Source organism: Physeter macrocephalus, chromosome 2 (genome assembly GCF_002837175.3).
Source record: "Physeter macrocephalus isolate SW-GA chromosome 2, ASM283717v5, whole genome shotgun sequence".
Classification (NCBI taxonomy): domain Eukaryota; kingdom Metazoa; phylum Chordata; class Mammalia; order Artiodactyla; family Physeteridae; genus Physeter; species Physeter macrocephalus.
Window position 1 is genome coordinate 14,737,485 of NC_041215.1, and position 21,000 is coordinate 14,758,484.

General features: G+C 51.9%; 1 protein-coding gene across 1 annotated transcript in view; it reads right to left on the reverse strand.

Annotated features, from left to right (window-relative positions):
- CPAMD8 (C3 and PZP like alpha-2-macroglobulin domain containing 8) overlaps positions 1–21,000 on the reverse strand; it is a 99,604-nt gene that overhangs the window by 10,555 nt on the left and 68,049 nt on the right. The window contains exons 24-30 of the mRNA XM_024134306.2: positions 19,066–19,364; positions 18,237–18,462; positions 16,386–16,562; positions 12,956–13,037; positions 5,957–6,113; positions 5,752–5,826; positions 2,275–2,440 (exon numbers count right to left, since the gene is read on the reverse strand). Of these exons, the coding sequence (XP_023990074.2) occupies positions 2,275–2,440; positions 5,752–5,826; positions 5,957–6,113; positions 12,956–13,037; positions 16,386–16,562; positions 18,237–18,462; positions 19,066–19,364 (1,182 nt within the window). The remainder of the gene's footprint in view (positions 1–2,274; positions 2,441–5,751; positions 5,827–5,956; positions 6,114–12,955; positions 13,038–16,385; positions 16,563–18,236; positions 18,463–19,065; positions 19,365–21,000) is intronic.

Here is a 21,000-nt window from a genome sequence, read left to right on the forward strand (position 1 = left end):
CAGGGGGCTGGGCCCCAGGGGAAGAGGGTGCCAGGGGAAGATGGCTGGGACAGGAAGGGTCTTGGGGCTACATCTCAGATCTGCAACTACAGTGACAAACCCAGCCGCTCCTGCACCGTTGGCAGACATCACCAATCCCTGGCTGCTTTTCTGTACCCCGGCAGACATGACTAATCAATGGCCTCCCTCCTGGCTGGGGCCCGGAGGTAGGCCCCAGTCTACCCCACTTGGGGACCAGGAAGCCACTCCGTACTTGCAAAGGTTCCAAAGATTCTGAGCTCATGTGTGGTATAAAAAGCCCTCAAACCATTGAGAAATCAGCGCTCCCTGCCTCAGATCTTGAGCAGTAAGTCCTAAACTGACACCGTCATCCAACTGGATGGTTTTAGAATTTGCTTTTTAAGTTTTTTTTTTTTTCTTCTCCTTCTTAAGCAGTGAAAGCAATTCTTCAGGTTTCATCTTAAGCAGAGAAGCTGGATGGAATACCAGCGCAGCTCCTGGGAAAGCCCAGGGGTGGTGGGGGAAGGAGACTGAGTTTGGGGACCTTCTGAGGAGTCACAGCTCAGTGACTGGGGCTCCCCGAACACAATGGGGAGTCATTTTGTAGATGGGGAGACTGACACTCCAAGATGGAAAAGGCTTTCCGAGGCTCACCCAGTGATGGGGGGCAGGGTGGGAGCCGGCTGCAGCCCTCCCCTGCCTCCCAGCACCCTGCCCAGGGATGGTTTCCAGGAAGCCTGGGGGATCCTGTACCGGGGATCTCTGAGCACTGTTTTCCCTGGTGGGGGCGGGGTGGCATCCCCTACTTCATAGGGGAAGAAAATGATGCTCAAGCTCAAGCCACTTCATCAAATGAAGCCACTAGTAGATGCAATAATGAATGAGTAATAAATGAGTAAAAAAAACAGTGAGGGACTTCCCTGGTGGCCCAGTGGTTAAGAATCCGCCTGCCAATGAAGGGGACACGGGTTCGATCCCTGGTCCAGGAGGATCCCACATGCCGCGGAGCAACTAAGCCCATGTGCCACAACTACTGAGCCTGCGCTCTAGAGCCCGGCGAGCCACAACTACTGAGGCCCGTGCGCCTAGAGTTTGTGCTCCGCAACAAGAGAGGCAGCCCTCCCCTGCCTCCCAGCACCCTGCCCAGGGATGGTTTCCAGGAAGCCTGGGGGATCCTGTACCGGGGATCTCTGAGCACTGTTTTCCCTGGTGGGGGCGGGGAGGCATCCCCTACTTCATAGGGGAAGAAAATGATGCTCAAGCTCAAGCCACTTCATCAAATGAAGCCACTAGTAGATGCAATAATGAATGAGTAATAAATGAGTAAAAAAAACAGTGAGGGACTTCCCTGGTGGCCCAGTGGTTAAGAATCCGCCTGCCAATGAAGGGGACACGGGTTCGATCCCTGGTCCAGGAGGATCCCACATGCCGCGGAGCAACTAAGCCCATGTGCCACAACTACTGAGCCTGCGCTCTAGAGCCCGGCGAGCCACAACTACTGAGGCCCGTGCGCCTAGAGTTTGTGCTCCGCAACAAGAGAGGCCACCACAATGAGAAGCCCGTGCACCACAACAAAGAGTAGCCCCCGCTCGCCGCAACTAGAGAAAGCCCGTGTGCAGCAACGAAGACCCAACGCAGCCAAAAATAAAATAAAATAATTTTAAAAATAAATTTATTAAAAAAAAAAACAGGCATCCCCTACTTCATAGGGGAAGAAAATGATGCTCAAGCTCAAGCCACTTCATCAAATGAAGCCACTAGTAGATGCAATAATGAATGAGTAATAAATGAGTAAAAAAAACAGTGAGGGACTTCCCTGGTGGCCCAGTGGTTAAGAATCCGCCTGCCAATGAAGGGGACACGGGTTCGATCCCTGGTCCAGGAGGATCCCACATGCCGCGGAGCAACTAAGCCCATGTGCCACAACTACTGAGCCTGCGCTCTAGAGCCCGGCGAGCCACAACTACTGAGGCCCGTGCGCCTAGAGTTTGTGCTCCGCAACAAGAGAGGCCACCACAATGAGAAGCCCGTGCACCACAACAAAGAGTAGCCCCCGCTCGCCGCAACTAGAGAAAGCCCGTGTGCAGCAACGAAGACCCAACGCAGCCAAAAATAAAATAAAATAATTTAAAAAATAAATTTATTAAAAAAAAAAACAGAGTGAGCAAAGGACGCCTCCTTAGTTCCATGCACGTGTTCATGAGCTGTTTACTGGGGCCCGCAGTGGGCTGCTCCCACACTGTGTCCGCTGGGGTGGCAGGCGGGGGCACCTACCCTGGGTGATGGCCAGGCTGCGGAGCTTTCGCAGAGCGGCGGGGGCTGCAGGGCTGCGGAGCAGGGTCAGCGCGTAGGCGGTCAGGGCACTGCTGTAGGGGTCCATAGCCAGGGGCGCGCCAGACTCCAGGAAGTGCCTGGCTTTGGCAATGGCACCCCTCTCCTCCTGCGGGGTGCAGCGGGGGTGGGAATTGGAGCCCTGGGAGGCTGCTCTGCCTTCACCCCACCCACCACGCTCCCAAAGGTTCTCAGGACATGCCTGGGGAAAGCACTGGATGGCTTGCAGCCCCTCACTTTGTAACCTTCTGGTGCCCCACTGCCTGCAGCCTCAGCTTTCAAAGCCCCATTCCCTTTCTTTTATGTTGGTGCCATGTTTTCCAAATGAAGTTTGAGCACGACAGATCAATTCAGAGACACTCTGGGGGAAGCAGGCAGACCCCTGGCCGCCCCGCCCCATCCCACTCTATCACTAGGCTGGCTTCTAAGACCCCCAGCTCAGGCCCACCTCATCCTCCAGGCCTTGCTTCAATTGTCACCTCCTCCAGGAAGTCCACCAACCCTCATCATGCTCCTGACCCACAGTGTGAGCGGCTGGAGGACAGAAACCAAGTCCATTGTCCAGTGATGGGCTTAGTTCAGAGAAGCTGCCCAATAATATAGGTTAAATGGAAAAAGGAGTGATTCAAAGCATTCGGGAATTTAGCAAATGAGCAATGGTGCTCCTGTGGGCACCGGTGGAGCCGTGGAGTTAAGATAACTCTGCTTTGGTGATTGTTAAGATTGCAGAAAGAATGCTCTCCCAAAGCTTTCCATCTTTAGGTCAGGATAAAGCATGGGAACCGCCCTTACGGCATGTTGTTAAGACGTACCATCTCCCTCCCGGGTCATGTATCAGGGATGACAGAGCAAATTAACTGGACCCCAAGCCTGAGCCACATAAGCCCGGAGCCTGGGGTGGGGGTGGCTGGACGCTTTTGCATAGGTAGCACTGACGTCCTTATAAGAAGAGAGGACGAAGAGACACAGAGAGAAGGCCATGGAAAGACAGGCAGAGATTGGAGTAATGCAGTCAGAAGCCAAGGAATGCTGGGAGTTCCCAGAAGGTCAAAGAGGCTAGGAAGCATCCTCCCCTAGACCTCCAGAGGAGCCATGGCCCTGCCCACAAACTGACTTCAACCTTGGCCTCCAGAGATGTGAGAGAATAAACTCCCGTTGTTGAAAGCCACTGTTTGTGGTACTTTGTTACAAATGCCACAGGACACAAGTCCAGGGGCCTTTATTCAGCCTAAGGCACAGAGGCCTTCACATTCTTGAGTTCAGGAAGAAACACTTGGTTCAGCTCTAGAAAAGTCTGATAAGGTCAGAATGACCTAAATGTCGATTTTACTAAAACAAAAAGCAGAACCAGGGGATGGAGGAGAGGCTCACCTTGGGAATGCCAAGGAGCCTGGGTTCCTCAGTCTCAGGTGCAGGCAGGGAGGAGGCACCCACGAGGCCTGCATCCCCAGAATCCCTTGGTCCCGGGCCAACCAAGTTGGTTGGTCTTCCTAGAGGCAGGGTGTATGAGTCTGCTGGGGCTGCGTGACAAAGTACCACAAATTGGGTGGCTTAAAAAAGTAGAAATTTCTTGTCTCGTGGATCTGGAGGCCAGAAGTTCAATATCAAGGTGTTAGCAGGGCTGGTTCCTTCTGAGGGCCATGAGGAAAGGATCTGTTCCAGGCCTCTCTCTTGGCTTGTAGCTAGCCATCTTCTACCTTTATCTTCACATAATCTTCCCTCTGTGCTGGTCTCTGTGTCCTAATGTCCCCCTTTTCCAAGGGTGCCAGTCATAGTGGATTAGTACCCACTCTAAAGGCTACATTTTAACGTGACTACCTCTTTAAAGGCCCTGTCTCTAAATACAATCACATTCTGAAGTCTTGGGGCTGTTATGTACTGATGTCTGTGCCTCCCTGCCCACCCCCCACAAATGTATATGTTAAAGCCCTAACCTCCAATATGATGGTGTTAGGAAGGGGTGCTTTTGGGAGGTGATTAGGTTTAGATGAGGCCAAGAGGGTGGAGCCTCTATAATCAATGAGGATGCTTATAAGAAGACAAAGAGACACCAGAGTGATCTCTCTCTCAATCTCTCTCCCAACCCCATCACACCTCTCTCCATGGTCACGCACCAAGCAAAGGCCACGTGAGGACACGGAAAGAAGATGGCTGTCTACAAGTCAGGAAGGGACCCCTCATTAAGAACTGAATCAGAGGGGCTTCCCTGGTGGCGCAGTGGTTGGGAGTCCGCCTGCCAATGCAGGGGACACGGGTTCGTGCCCCGGTCCATGAAGATCCCACATGTCGCGGAGCGGCTGGGCCCGTGAGCCACAACTACTGAGCCTGCGCATCTGGAGCCTGTTCTCCGTGACGGGAGAGGCCGCAGCAGTGAGAGGCCCCCACACCGCGATGAGGAGTGGCCCCGGTTGGCCGCAACTGGAGAAAGCCCTCGCACAGAAACGAAGACCCAACACAGCCAAAAATAAAATATAAAATAAATAAATTTTTTTAAAAAAAGAACTAAATCGACCAGAACCTTGACCTTGGACTTTCCAGTCTCTAGAACCATAAGAAATAAATGTCTATCGTTGAAGTCCCCCACTCTGTGGTATTTTATGATGGCAGCCTGAGCTGACTAAGATGGGGTTTGGGATTTCAGGATATGAATTTTGGGGGTGACACAATTCAGCCCCTTAACACAGGGCAAGCAAGGGGCTCTCTGGGCAAAGCATGTGGGATGTGGCAGGTCTTAGGTCACACCAAAGCCTAGACACAATCAAATTGGGATTGTGAGGCTGAAAATTCTGAGAAGTGCCACAATTCACAATTCATCACCAGAGGATTTAGAATTGACACAGGTGTTAGGAATGGTGGCGTCCCTAACCCAGCGGCTGAGATCCGTCTAAGCTCTCACTGCAGGGGACATGCCACACCATCTGGGACAGCCTCACAGAAGTGATGATGGCCCTTGAGTTCCTTGGGATGTCTAAACCCTGCTGGGTCTAGTACCGTCCCTGAAGGTTCTAGACTCTTCCCCGCAAAAGGATTCATGAGTCCAACATTTTGTACAGGGCTCCCTGAAGCCAGCCCATGGGTCACTGGCCAGGAACCTGACTGGGCCCAAAATGATTCTCTGAATGGGACTGGGGGCTGTGGACAGTCCTGGGAGGGCTCATACTCAGGATACAGCCACCCCTACCCCACTCTCCCACACGCATGTCCCCTGTGATTACTGCTGGAATCTCTCACACCTCTGCTCAGGCCACGAGAAGTTGGATGTTCTGTGACCATTGAAAAGCATCAAAAAGTCTCATTAATGAGCAGAAGGGGGGCAGCAAGGAATAAATAGAAGCTGAAGATGATAGCCAACCTGGCCTACAGGGGGAAACTGTCCACTCGCTCCTCCAGCCTGGCATCTCCCGGGCCCCCTGCGCTTACCTCCGAGGCCAGGCCCATCTCCAGGAGCGCGGCCACCACGTAGGCTGTCAGCGGGACTGTGCCGTGGATCCCACCCTGTAAGAGGATTTGTAGGTTTCATCCCAAGCCAGAGGGGACAGCCCCCTGACCCCACTGGGCCCAGACAACACCGGGGAGCAGCCAGGGCAAGGCCAAGACCCCAGGAGGAGGCTGGGAGGCTGCCAACCTGGATGTCCTTGTTCAGAATCCTGCCCACCGCCGGGAAGGAGCCGTCTGCCTGCTGCTGCTGGACAATCCAGCCCTTGGCGGCTGCCAGCTCCTGAGGGTCAATGAAGATAAAGCTGCGCGCCTGGGCGAAGGACTTCAGGACAAAGGCTGTGAGCCTGAAACAGGATGAGGTGGGGGCTGGGAGAGCCATGGGCTGGGGAGTTGCAAAACAGAGTCACCTCCCATGTGCCCCGCCAGGGACTGTGGCACGCTCCCCACATCATCCAAAACTCTGCTTCCTACTCTGCAAGACAGGAGGGTCCAGCCTGCCCTCGCAGGGCTGTTGTGAGTATTTGATGGAAGTGTGTGGGCACCCAGCAGGACTTGATGATGGAGCCCAGCCTCCCCGTTTGCTCCCTCCCCACCAGAAGCACCCGGGTCTGCTCCTTGCCTGGTACTCAAAGCCTTTCTGTGAGCTGGTCCAGTCCCACCGCCCCCCCCTCCGCCCCTGCCATGTGCAGAAGACCTTCCTTGTTGCTCCTCCATAACCACTCCCCAAGAGATCCCAGGTCTTGTTAAGAGAACCCAGGAAAAACCGGCCACCAGGTACACTGGACACTTGGGCTCCTCCATAGCCCTAGCCAGCCACAGCCATGGGCTTTCCAGTCCCCAGACCTGCAAATGGCTTTGGAATGGGCACATGAGGTGATGCTCGGAGCAGCAGCAGCCATTTTGCCACCACGAGGAGAGCAGCCGCTGTGCCGAGGATGGCCACAGGGACCAAGGGAAAGAACCAGGAACCCCAATGGATTGTGGGGCTGCCAGACTGGCCAATCCTGGAGCCTCCCCAGCTCTATGGTGTGAGCAGATATTCAGGATTGCTTTTTCAGCCAGTTTTCTTTTGTTTGCAGCTGAAAACATCCCACCGACCCACTAGCTTCAGTTACTCAGTTACCCAGTCCCTGGATGCACCATGCTCCTACCTCCCTTCTTTACAGGATGAAGTATAACTTGTCTCTCAGTGTTCATCCCAGGGGTCTCTCCCCAGAGGAAGCCTCCCAGACACCTCCACTTTGTGATGGGTATGCTGCCTCTGGACCCCCAGGCCCTCCCTCTGTGTCATTGTTTTCTATCTGTATCTCTGCAGCCTGCCCCTTGTCCACCCCATCCCCCAGCCCAACTGTTGCTAGTGCACCCTGAATGGGAGACAATGAAGCTGGAGAATGAATGAATGAAAAAATGAATTCAGGAGAACAACCAGGTGGAAACCAGGGAGCCAAGAGGGACAAACAGCAGAACTATCAGCAGGGGAAACACCCCAGCTCAGGATGAAAGAGAATTCCATCCTTTTCAAAATCGAGCGGCTCCCCAACCTGACACGCATCAGGATGGCTACTATAAAACAAAAACCAAACAACACAGAAAACAATACGTGTTGATGAAGGGGCAGAGAAATTGGAACCCGTGTGCACTGCTGGTGGGAATGGACAATGGCACAGCCACTGTGGAAAACAATATGGCAGTTCCTAAAAAAATTGAACATAGAATTATCATATGATCCAGCAATTCCACTTCTGGGTATATACCCAAAAGAAATGAAAGCAGAGTCTTAAAGAGATATCTGTGCACCCATATTTGTAGCAGCATTATTCACAACGGCCAAACTATGGAAGCAACCCAGTGTCCACTGACAGATGAATGGACAAGCAAAATGTGGTATTGAAGTAGGATGTAGATGGGCCCCTGGGCTGAGTGGCTGGTGTTTGTCAAGCTGAGTAAATTGAAGCTTGTTTCCCCCGGATATTTCAACGGAAAAGTTAATGGCAGGAGCAGAGGAGAGCTGAGCTCTGCTGGAGTAAAAAGATAAGATGACCACATCTTTCATTCTTGAGGTCAAGGAGACCTCCCCAACTGCCCATGCATAAAAAAAGCTCCTTTGGGGATCAAAAAGGGAGGGAGCACTGACACATAATCTCTGTTCTGTCAATCTCCCAGAGGCCCCCCTCACTGGAATACATTTTGGCTGAAAGATGCATGTGCATATCAGGCAGGGCCCTGGGTCAGGTCAGATGTGGAAAACCAAGAAAGATGATTGGTGAGAGGAAAACAAAAACACGGAAAAACTGCCCCCATATAAGTGATTTAAATAATCTTTCTGGTGTTCTCCTCGTTAGGGAGGATGCCCACACTCTTCTCTGGGTGTGTATTTCTGCTTTACAAAGTCTCTGTGCAATTCTTTCTCTAAAGAAGACAAGGACCAAGGTCCTCTCACCTGCCGACACCAGTATATCCATACAATGGAATATCATTCAGCCTTGAAAAGGAAAGAATCTCTGCAAAGTGCTATAACATGGACGAACATTGAGGACATCATGCTGAGTGGAATAGGCCAATCACAAAAGACACTGTATGATTCCACTTATATGAGGCACTTAAGAGTAGTCAGAATCATAGAGACAGAAAGTAGGATGGTGGTTGCCAGGGGCTGGGGGGAAGGGAGAATGGGGAGTTAGCATTTAATAAGTATAGAGTTTCAGATTTACAAGATGAAAAGAGTTATGGGGATGGATGGTGGTGATGGCTGCTCAACAGAATGAATGTATTTAATACCAATGAACTGTATACTTAAAAATAGTTAAGACAGTAAATTTTCTGTTATTTAATACAGTTAAAAAAACAAAAAGAAAGAAAATCAAGTGGCTCCAAGCTGTTTCTGTGAATCACCAAAACCTGAAATATTAACCTTACAATGTACCCCAAGCCCAGGAGTCAGCTGGTCCTGGCCACTCTCCTTCTAAGATACCTCAAATCCATCCTCTTCCTTCTACCCCCATGGCTCCTGTGTCAGCCAGGCCACCCCATGGCTTCCACTGCTTCCACCAGCCCAGACCTGCCCCATCACCTACTCTGTATGCAGCAGCCAGAGGGAAATTCCAAACACTGGGGGGCCAAGATGGAACTTAGTTGCCCCTGTGCTGGGAACTGTAGAATTTCCACATTCTGCTACACTGCTCTCTTTATTTTTCCATCTTAAAACACAAACAGGGATAAACAAACTGTGGTACATCCATACAACTGAATATTATTCAGCAACAAAAAGAGCTAACAAGTCACAACATGACCTGGAGGAAATGTAAATGCATATTACAGAGTGAAAGGAGAAGTCTGAAAAGGCTGCATACTGAATGATTCCAACTCTATGACATTCTGGAAAAGGCAAAACTATAGAGACAGTAAAAGTATCAGTGGTTGCCAGGGGCTGGGGGGAGGGAGAGACAATGTGCAGAGCACAGGGGATTTTTAGGGCAGTGAAACTATTCTGTATTATACCTTAATTGTCCAAACCCATAGCCTATGCAACACAAACCCTAAACTATGGACCTCAGTTAATAATAATGTAGCAATACTGGTCCATCATTTATAACAAATGTACATCACTAATGCAAGACATTAACAGCAGGGGAAACTGTGTGTAGGGGAGAGGGGGTGTATGGGAACTCATTTCTACCTACTTAATTTTTCTATGAAACTAAAACTGTTCTACAAAAATAAACTCTATTAATTAAACACACACAGCCGAGCATGATTCACATTACAGCCATGCTTTGTTCTAAGCCCTCCTGCTCCATCTGGAATAAAATCCAAACTCCTCCCCCTGCTCAGCCTGGCCCTGCCACCCTCTCCTCCCTCACGTTGGGCCACTCTCCTCTTCATCTGTGCTGCTTCAGCCACACTGGTCTCCTTCTGTGGCTCAAACTCGTCAAGCTCCATTCTGCCTCAGGGCCTTTGCACAGGCTGTTCCCTCTGCCTGAAATCTTCTCCCCTTGGATTTTCACACAGCTCCTCTCTCATCTTCTTCAGGTGACCTCTTCAGGGGCACCTTTCCTGACCACCCCATGTAACTGTGTGCCTCATCATACCCTACCCCCTTAGCATGCTTCACAGATATAAGAAATTATATAGGTAATGTAGTAGCTTTAAAATATATCCACAAATGCCTTGCTTCTTTTCCTTTCAAGCAGTAGAACCCAATTCCCCCCTTCTTGAGTATAGGCTGTACAAAGTGACTTGCTTCTAAAGAACTTAATGTGGTGGGGACTTCTTGGTGGCGCAGTGGTTAAGAATCCGCCTGCCAATGCAGGGGACACAGGTTCAAGCCCTGGTCTGGGAAGGTCCCACATGCCGCGGAGCAAGTAAGCCCATGTGCCACAACTACTGAGACTGCTCTCTAGAGCCTGCAAGCCATAACTACTGAGCCTACATGCCACAACTACTGAAGCCTGCGCACCTAGAGCCTGTGCTCTGCAACAAGAAAAGCCACCACAGTGAGAAGCTCCCACACCACAACGAAGAGAGTAGCCCCCCGCTTGCTGCAACTAGAGAAAGCCCACACACAGCAACAAAGACCCAACACAGCCAAAAATAAATAAATTTTTTTTAAAAAGTAGAATGTGGTGGAGGTGACAGTATGACTTGGGAAACCAGATGATAAAAGGCATGCGGCATCCTCCTTGTTTTCTCTCTTGGAGTTTTTATTCAAAGGGAAGTCAGCTGCCATGTTGTAAGGACACTCAAGCAGCCCTATGGGATAGTCTTCAGTGAGGAACTGAGGCCTCCTGCCAATAGCCATGTGAGAGAACCAACTTGGAAACAAATGCTCCAGCCCCAGTCAAGCCTTCAGATGATGACAGCCCCAGCCAACACCCTGACTGCAACCTTGGGAGAGATCCTGAGCCAGCAATGTTAGCTAAGCTGCTCCTGAATTCCTGACCCATAGAACTGTGACTAAATGTTTGTTTTAAATGGCTAGGTTTTGGGGTAACTTGTTACACAGCAGTAGATAACCATTACATCTTGTACAGGGTCTCTCTCTCTTGGGCAATGAGCTCCTGGAGGCAGGGACCATGTCTTTCTTGTTCTCTCAGGAGTAAGAAAAGAGCCTGGCACATAGTAGACACATGAATAAACAAACAAATGAATGAATGAATGAACACTGGATGCACTGGAACCTATCTATAACAGATCCTGAGTTTTAAGGAAGTTGAGGAAGTTGGACTGGATCCTGGACTCCCTGGCCAAATATTTAGGGAGAGGTGCTAACAGGGTATCCATCCCAATGGGTACCTGGCACTGTAATGAGCATGCCTGTACCCTTATCCTATTGCCTCCCAGATCCCAGTCCAGAGAGGGATGTGTGGTGAGGAAACAGGTTCAGAGAAGTTGAACATCTGGTCTAAGGCTGCCACAGTTCACACGAGACAGAGCCTGGGTTTGCCCAGCCCCAGGGTGGATGCTATTGCCACTGCCCTGTGCATCCTGCAGTTTTGTCCTACAGGGAGGTTTCATAAGGCCAAGGGGGAGAGGCAAGCTGCTGGGTGTCACATTTCCATGATCACAGTAGAACTGGTCTTTGCTTGCTCGGTGTGTGTGTGTGTGTGTGTGTGTGTGTGTGTGTGTGTGTGTGTGAACTGTGGGAGGGCATACAAAGGTCACAGCTCACTATTTCTGACTGGTGGAGGCCTCCGGGAGCTGCCAGGACTTGGCCAGCTTTCAGAGAGTGACTCAGTGGCTTTGGCCAACCCCGCAGCGGGTGGGGGCCTCTGCTTGCTAGTGCATGACTGTGGCCTTGCCTCGTGGGCTGTCAGCAAGGCAGGGCCCTGGGACCAGAACTGGGTCAGACGATTGGCTTCTGGGGACTGGGGGGCTGAGCAGGTCATCCCAAGGCTGGGCCCCATGGGAGCCAAGCAAGTGACACTGCACTGCAGTGTGGGCTCAGCCAGCCGTGTCCCTGTTCCCCCGGCCCCTGGCACTGACGCCAGGCAGTGGACACTGTCGATTTAAGGACTGGATACTTTCCATGCCCATAGCTGCTGCAGGCGCCATCAGGGTGTTGCTCTGAGAAGGAGGCCCCACTAGGGACAGAAAGTTCGGGATGCCCCACTTCCTCAGTAAGCCCCAAAGTGGACGAGGCAAATCCCTGATGATGCCAAGAACTGCTGTGGCCCAAAGATCCCAGGGAATAAGACCCAGGTACACCCAGGCTCTCCCTGCTCTGGTTGACCCTGAAAGCTAGAGAGAGCCACTCGCAAGGGAAACTGGACCCCAGGACGTGCCTCCAGAACCCCACAACCCAGCTTTGAGGCAGTGGTCTGCCCTCTCCCAGCCCATCCCTTCCTGCTCAGGGTCACCCCATTCCTGGGTCCAGTGGGGCTCTGAGGAGGACCAGAGCGCCAGGACCCATCCTCAAGGGGCCAGAGGGCAGGGGTTCAGTTCCCGGGCCCTGTGGCAACAACAGCAGGAGTAATAGTAACTGTCACCGCCGCCAGCTCCACCAGGCACAGGCCAGGCAGAACCCGCCCGCCGCAACAATCCAGACCTCTCAACCCCAGGGGCTAGGACCATGGCCATCTCCATTTCCCATGCAGGCTCCTCATCACCCTGGGGATCAGGCCCCAGGGGTCCTGGCTACGCTGTGCTGGACACGAGGCTGTGACTTCAAGTGGAAGAACCTCAGCAGCTGTGCCTGGGGAGTGAGGACTCACCACATACTCCCCGACTTGTCCCGCTCCCCGAAAGCACTATAGGAGCCATCTTGGTGCTTGTAGGTCAACTGTCTCTGGTAGCCTGTGGGGCAAGAAGAGGGGACAGCACCCTGGTGAATGGCTGGCCGGCCAACGTCTTACCCCAGGACCCTGAAACAATGCCACACCCACATCGGGGGTTCCTGAGACTGCCCCGTGCCCACATCTGGGGTCCTTGAAACTGCCCCATGCCCACAGCTGGGAACTGTCACCGCCGCCAGCTCCACCAGGCACAGGCCAGGCAGAACCCGCCCGCCGCAACAATCCAGACCTCTCAACCCCAGGGGCTAGGACCATGGCCATCTCCATTTCCCATGCAGGCTCCTCATCACCCTGGGGATCAGGCCCCAGGGGTCCTGGCTACGCTGTGCTGGACACGAGGCTGTGACTTCAAGTGGAAGAACCTCAGCAGCTGTGCCTGGGGAGTGAGGACTCACCACATACTCCCCGACTTGTCCCGCTCCCCGAAAGCACTATAGGAGCCATCTTGGTGCTTGTAGGTCAACTGTCTCTGGTAGCCTGTGGGGCAAGAAGAGGGGACAGCACCCTGGTGAATGGTTGGCCGGCCAACGTCTTACCCCAGGACCCTGAAACAATGCCACACCCACATCGGGGGTTCCTGAGACTGCCCCGTGCCCACATCTGGGGTCCTTGAAACTGCCCCATGCCCACAGCTGGGGTCCTTGAAACTGCCCCATGCCCACAGCTGGGGTCCTTGAAACTGCCCCACACCCATAGCTGGGGGGATTGAAACCTCTACTTTATTCTTCTTTTGTTTCCTGATATCGCCGCTTTGTGACTCCTGGTCACACACTGGCCCCTCAGTCGTACCTGGGGCAGGGGGCGATCAGTGAAATGCGCCATCTCCAGGCGCCCTCGAGCTTGGTTTGCTCAGAGCACAGAGTGGCTAAAGCAAGCGAGCAAGGAGGGACGAGAGGGAGGGAGGTCAGGTGGGCTACTGGGGCCTCCAAGGCTGGGCTGGGTGGTTGGTCTTATTGTGAGGGCAGCAGGGGGCATGAGTGGAGGGGGTGAGGGGAGCAGGGGAGGGGGGTGAGGGGACAAATGTAGTGGGTGGATTGTAGGGTCCGGAGAGGAAGCAGAGAAACTGGGCAGGTGGGGACTGTCTAGGCGAGCATGACCATGGGCTTGAAATGGGTGGTGGGGACAGGCAGGGAGGGGTTCTGCGGTATAGGCAGAGCTGCCTTAGCTGAATAAGATGTGAAGGAAAAAAAGAAGGATGCTGAGGGCATCAAGGCTTGCGGCCTGAAAGGCAGGAAGGACGGAGCTGTGCCCATGGAGGTGGGGAAAGAGGAAGGAGGAGCTCTGAACTGGGTGGCCAGTGTCCCCCCCCCCCAAATTAATGTCCACCTGGAACCTCAAAATGTGACCTTATCGGGAGTGAGGTTCTTTGCAGATGGAATTATGTTCCTGGATTAGGCTGGACCCTAAATCCAATGACTGGTGTCCTTCTCAGAGGAAAGAAAGGGAAACACACAGATATAAAAGGGCTTGTGAAGACGGAGGCAGAGAGCGTGGTGATGTGTCCACAAGCCAAAGACCACCTGGAGTCACCAGAATTCCGCCAGGACAGAGGCCTGGGACAGATGCTCTCTCGGAGCCTCCAGACGGAATCAACCCTGTTGACACCTTCATTTTGGACCTCTGGCTCCCAGAACCACGAAGGAATAAAGTCCTATTGTTCTAAGCCACCCAGTTTGTGGTACTTTGTTACGGCAGCCCCAGGAAACTAACACCAAAGGTTTGCCGGAAAACCAGGGGGTCGGGGGTTAATTTGGGGCTTGTTGAGTCTGAAAGGCCAATTGGCTGATAAGCATCAGGTCTGGCTGTCCAGGGGGGTCCAGGCTGCCACCCACCCATACAGGTCATCGCACTCTGGGTGGCGTTCAAGGGCCTGAGCCCAGATGAGTCCACTGAGGTATGCCTGGCCCTGGGAGGCCAGGGGAAACCCACCTCCAAGACCCTCACAGAACATCAACCTGAGCCCCCCGTCCCCACGATGGACCAAGCAGACTTGGGGTTCTGGGCAGTCTGCGGTCAACCTTCACAAAGCCAAACCTTCAGCCCATGGCAACCCCTGAGTTCTCTTTTCATCTGAGAGTTGTACGTTCTTCATAGTAAGTTTTTTCATTTTCTCATCCACAAGGACAGATGGTTCTAGATCATCAGGACTGCCCTTGGAGCACAGTAACTGCGGGAACCATAACAGGCCAGGAGGCAGGGACCCCAGACTCGCCTTAGGAATCGAGATTTTCACATGCCTCAGTTTCCCCATCTGATAGGGGCCAGCGTCGTCTGAGCCAAGCACCCGCGGGTCCTTTTCGGTGGCAAAAATTTCCAAGGTTGTGCCTGTGGGTTCTCATCTCCCTCTGGCTGGGTCTAGTGCCCTGGCTGCCCCTCATGGCCCAATCCAGGGGAGCCTGCAGTCTGAGAAGCCCCCACCACTTGCCCTTATGAGGTCTTGGGCACCTCTTCACTCCCAGGAGCTTCACTTTGCTCATCTGGGAAATGAGGACCATCAGTGTGGAGGCTGCAGCGAGGGCAACTCAGGGCAGAGTGGATGGAGCGGCACGTGCCTGGCACAGATGGATGCCAGCTTCAGAGCTGGGTCCAGCCCCCTCCACGCGCTCCTTTCACTTCAGCTCCAGCCCAAGGCTAGAAGCAGAGCCCAGGAGGTTCCAGGACCTTGGGATCAACTGCCTACTCCCTTGTTACACAGGTAGGAAACCAAGTTACTGAGAAAAGCAGGCCCTACCCGAGGACACAGAGTGGGAATCCATGACAGACGTGAGACCCCACCTCCAGCCTCCCCACCTCTTCCTCCTACCTGTGGGGCCTAGATGTGCAAAGTGGGTGAGACAGGGCACTCAGAGGCCCTGTCCACCCCCCTGCCTCCGCCACCTCCGCCATAAGGCTGTTCCCTACCCTAAGGACCTGAGTCATGGCAATCGAAGATGTTCAGTGCTGTGTTATTTATTTCTGAAGTTCAATGCTGCTTTGTTTATTTCTGAAGAAGTTCAGTGTTGGTGGTTTATTTCTGAAGATGTTCAGTGCTGCATTATTTATAAAACAAAAAAAAAATACAACTGGAAATAACCCCAGTATGTCCAAGAGCATAGTTCAGTATGTTGTGCTCCATAAATGTATGTGATGAACAAATAGCGTAACCTCCAAAGTGATTATGAACTGAACACATCCTGAGACCCAGTGATTTCACCCCACAGAAATTTGGACGTGTTGTCACCAAGTACTAAGAGGGTGATTAACGGCAGCACCATTCTAAAAGCCCTGAGTTGGAAGCTGCTCCAAAGCCCATCAACAGACACACTGACTATGGTCTCCCCACACAGCAATGGAGGTGAACAGACCACAGGTCCCCACAACCCAGTGGATGAATCTTATGCACACAGTGCGGGGTTGGGGGTGGAGGGCACGCCATAGGAGGCCATGTTATGAGACACCAAGAGTGGCAAAGCTAATCTTTGCTCCTGGAGGGCAGAGGAGTAAACCCAGAGCCAGCAAGACAGGGAGGATATAGGGATTTTTTTTCCTTTCCAGATGTTTTTTATAATGCTATTATATTGCTCTGGTTGTTCAAAATATCTACATTTTTAAAAGATGCTATTCCTCTCCCCATGGCTGATTACCAGCATTCAGAGCCTTTTCCTAACAGGTGCAGACACCAGGTTCCTATTAACAGGGACCCCATCAGGCCACTCAGAGTGGCCTCTTTCACCCACTTCTTTCCCTTCTTCTACATCTGCCACACCTGGCATGTGAGCTGCCCCCCAGCATGGTCAAGGCTACCTGCAGCCCCACCCCTTCCACCCAGGCAGTGTCCCCCAGTACCTTGCACCAGGTAATCAGTGGTCTCCCTTTCCACCTCAGGGCTGAGCTGTCGGGTTTTCTGGAGATACTTCAGGACAAAGACGTTGGGTGCAAAGTGGATCATGTTTTGCTCTCCGCAGCCAAAGGGCAGGCGCAGGTGGCTGCTGAGATGGTTCAGAGTTGGCCCCATGACATCTCCTGGTGGGAAGAAAAAGAAGGATGGGCTGGGGACTGGCCTCACCCACTGCCCTGGCTGTCCTTCGGACAGCTTTCCTTAGAGAGAGCCTACTTGTGGCCTAACACTAGCAACCCATCCTCTGATTGCCAGTGCTGCCCTTTGAAACTGGGCTGCACCCTTGCCTGCTCAGCCTGCTTGGTCTCCTGGCTTTGGTGAACACCTGCTGGCCCTTTCCTACATACCTCCCTCTGTGTTCTTTAGTTTTAACTCAGGTGTTCTTTCTCTACTTTTTCGTTATGTTAAATGCTCTTTCCTTTCTGGCTTTTTAAACAGGTGCAATTAAGGCTATACATTTCCCTCTTAGTACAATTTTGGCTGCATCCCACAGATGTTAAGATGTCAATCCAGCCATGTGGTTCCATTCTAAATATTTTTTCTAACTTCCAATATAAAATGTGATTTTCTCTCTAACCATGAGTATTTATATTTTTTATAAAACTCCTCCTACATGTGTGGTACTGTTAGTGTGTTTTTAAAAGTTCTTTTTTTCTCTTATTTCTGACCTACTGTGTTCTCATCCCTTCAGTACCCTGTCTTCCTCTCCCTGGCTTCTATGCCCCAAACATTGCTGATGGGCCCTCCAGAATCCCCACTGTCCCCTGATTGCACCTCCCTTCCTTCCTCGGCCTTTCCTCCTGCCCCACTGAGGGTGCCACTGCTCTTGCAGCCTCCTCTTGTGGCAGGGCCTACCTGGCTACTTTCTCATCACCCTCCTCTGGGTTTTCCAGCTTCTTCTCCAACCTTCCATCCCACTGTGCTGATGACCCTGACTGGCACACAAGTCCCTGCCTTCACCTCCTCTCCACTGCTGTCCATCTGCCTTCTCCCCTACATCCCTCACCTCCATCTGGACCACTCATCCCCAAGGTCACATTTGACTTGATCTCATGCTTCAGAAGTCATAAACTCCAACATCCTCTGATCTGGTCACAACCACCACCCTGCCCAGGCCCCAGGGCTTCCATCCTCTGATGTCAGAGAGACCCAAGACCCCCTCCTTCAGGTCTGTCCGCCTCTTCCTGGCGTCTCACCCTCACCTCACCCTTCCAATTCCCAGCACTAGATGGATCACACAGTCCTCACTTTCCACTCCCATGCCTGGGCTATGGGAGACAATCCACAGCCCAAGAGATCCCTAGCCACAGCCTCTTAACCCTGCTCAGTAAATGCTCTAAGCATTTGAGATGGTCCTGACCACTCAGCTGGACATCCAGGAGCCCCGCCCTCCACCCCATACCTGGCGCTGGACATCCAGGAGCCCCGCCCTCCACCCCATACCTGGCTAACTTCACCTGGCCTTTCAGCCTTCTTGTATATCACCCCAGACCCACTGCACTCATGGAGTTCACCACCCACCCTCCCGGTCGCCCCACACAGGGCAAGGACCTGCCTTCTCAGCCAGACTAGGAAGCCCTGAAGGTCGGGTTTGAGGTCATCTCTGAGTCTGGCCCCAGCGCCCAGCATGGAGAAGGCACTAGAAGCTGCTTGTCAGGTGAGTGGGTGTGTGGCTGGAGGCCCCAGGGCACAGGTCTCCAGCAGAGCCTGGTATGAGACTGAGCCCAGAGTAAACACTTGTCCCTTGGCCTGGGTTCTTGCTCCGGTCCTCCCCAAATCAGGCTGCAGGGCAGACGCACCTATGATGGAGGCGGCTGCACGCTCGGACCCAGGGATGGCACTGTGCGGGACCCCCAAGGTGAAGGCTTCGCTGTAGCTCTCATCTACTTCCACCTTCCTCCAGATGCGGAACTCGCCCACAGAACCCCAGCCAGTGGAGAAACCGATGAACTGGACCTCTGGTGTCTTGGGGAGGGTCCAGGCCATGATGACAGAGTCATTGGATGGCTCTGGACCATGGCCAACCTGGAAAAAGAGGCCAATGCTGCTGGATGCTGGCAGGAAGCATGAAGCTGTGCTCAGACATGGTCAGAGGCCTTGGCCACGCTCATAGGTTGGGGCAGGGTTCTCAAGGGGTCAGTGATGAGAGAAACTAGAGACCACACTGTTCATTAAACACCCAACAGAGACACAAGTGTGGCATCTGCAGGTTCCAAAGTTGCTGGGCTCCCTGGAACCTCTGGATCTTAGCATATGCCTGGCAAACTCCTCTATTTGTACTTCAAAACCCCACTTGGCTATATCCCTCCTCTAGGAAGCTGTGTCAGCTGATTCTTTTCTATGTCTCCTTTGCTTGGCCCAGAAAGAGTCCACAGTCCCCATTTTACCTGTTCTATCCACTTTCTTTCTCCCTGACCACCCACCACCCTTCAGCTCCCAGATCCCTGGGCACTTCCTCTGCCACAGCTCTCACCACCTGTTTTTTGTAAGTAACTCCAGGCAGACTATGAGCAACTTGAGAGCTGTGTTTCCCCTCTCTCCTCCCCACCCCTATCACATGTATTAGGAAGCAACAATGCCAGAGGACCAGGAGGTTCCCGTGCCCACCCCAGGTAAGCCCAGCCATGCCTGGATGAGCCCTCTGTGCCAGCTGATCCAGAATGTTCTGAATTCATCCCAGGAGAGGATCTTGGCTGTGTGTGTGCTGGCCACGGGCTCACCCATCTTGCTGGTGGAGATCCAGGACCTGGTGTTCTGGTGCCCTCCCAGAACGATCTCGATCATGCCCGCCGTGTCCTGGGGTCCTGGGGACAAGGCGACGCGGGCATCGTTGTGGGCTCGCACGGCCACGTCAAAATGGGTAAGGCGCAGCGGCCGCTGCACATACTGGAACTCGTACTTGTTGGGTGTGGAGATGTGGACTCTCTCTGGATGGAGGGAAGGAGAAGGGGTGTTGAGGGGGCACCGAAGCATCCTGCCCCCACCCCCCGCCCATGCCCAGAGCTGAGCATCGGGACCTCAGGGGGCCAGCCTCACTGTGGCTCCCCATGAAGCTGCAGGAAACATGGTGGAACGGAGCTGGCTTAATGACCGTTTTGCCAATAGCACACAAAAGATGAAATGCTCACAGAGATAAATCCTACAAAAGACGTGCAAGACCCATAAGCTGGGAACTGCAAAATGCTGCTGAAACTAAATACACAAATCAGTGGAGAGCTAGAGCATGTGCGTGGGTCAGAAGATAATACTGCAAAGATGTTAATTATTCCCCAAACTGATTTATAGATTCGATCCAATCCCAATCAAAATCTCAGCAGAGTCTTTTGAAGAAACTGACAAGCTGATTCCAGAATTTATATGGAAACTCAAAGGATCTAGAAGAGCCAAAACAACTTTGATAAACAAGAACCAAGTTTACTCACAACCTCTGACACTGAGACGTACTCTAAAGCTAGAGCAATCATAAGAGTGTAGCATTGGTGTCAACATAGACAAATGCTCAGTGGAACAGAACAGGGAGTCCAGAAATGGACCCACACATGTATGAGCAACTGATTTTCAACAAAGGTGCAAAAGCAATTCAATAGCAAAAGTCTTTTCAACAAATGATGCCAGGACAACTGGGTCTCCAGATGCAGAAAAAGGAACACTGATCCATACCTTGCATGGGCTCCAAGAAGTAACTCGAAATAGATCATAGCCATTTTATAAATGTAAAACCTAAAACTACAATACTTTGAGAAGAAAACGTAGGGTTGGGCAAAGATTTCTTAGATAAAACAACAAAAAATAATACATAAAAGGAAAAAGTGATAAGCTGGGCTTCATTAAAATGAAAACCTTCTGTTCTTTAAAAGACACTATTAAGAGAATGAAAAGACAAGCCACAGACTGGGAGAAATACCTTTGCAAAGCATTTATCTGATAAAAGACTTGTATCCAGAACACATTTTTTAAATCTCTCAAAACTCAATATAAATAAACAACTCAATTTTATTTTATTTTATTTTCACTTTGGCTGCACCTTGCGGCTTATGAGATCTTAGTTCCCCAACCAGGGATTGCACCCAGACTACGGCAGTGAAAGCACTGAATCCCAACCACTGGACCACCAGGGAACTCCCAACAACTCAATTTTAAAAAGCTTAAAATACACTTCACAAAAAAAGACATACTAATAGCAGATAAGCATATGAAAAGACACTTAACGTCATTAGTCATGTTGGAAATGCAAATTAAAACCACAATGACATACCACTAGACACCTATTAGAATGGCTAAAATTAAACAGACAATACTAAGTGTTGGTAAGAATGGGGCAGAACTGGCTTATCCAGTGCTGGTGGGAATGCAAAATAGTACTACCACTTTGGGAAACAATTGACAGTTTCTTAAAAAGTTAAACACATACCTACTACATGAGTTAGCTATTTCACTCCTAGACATTGACTCAAGAGAAAGGAGGGCTTCCCTGGTGGCGCAGTGGTTGAGAGTCTGCCTGCCGATGTAGGGGACACGGGTTTGTGCCCTGGTCCAGGAAGATCCCACATGCCGCGGAGCGGC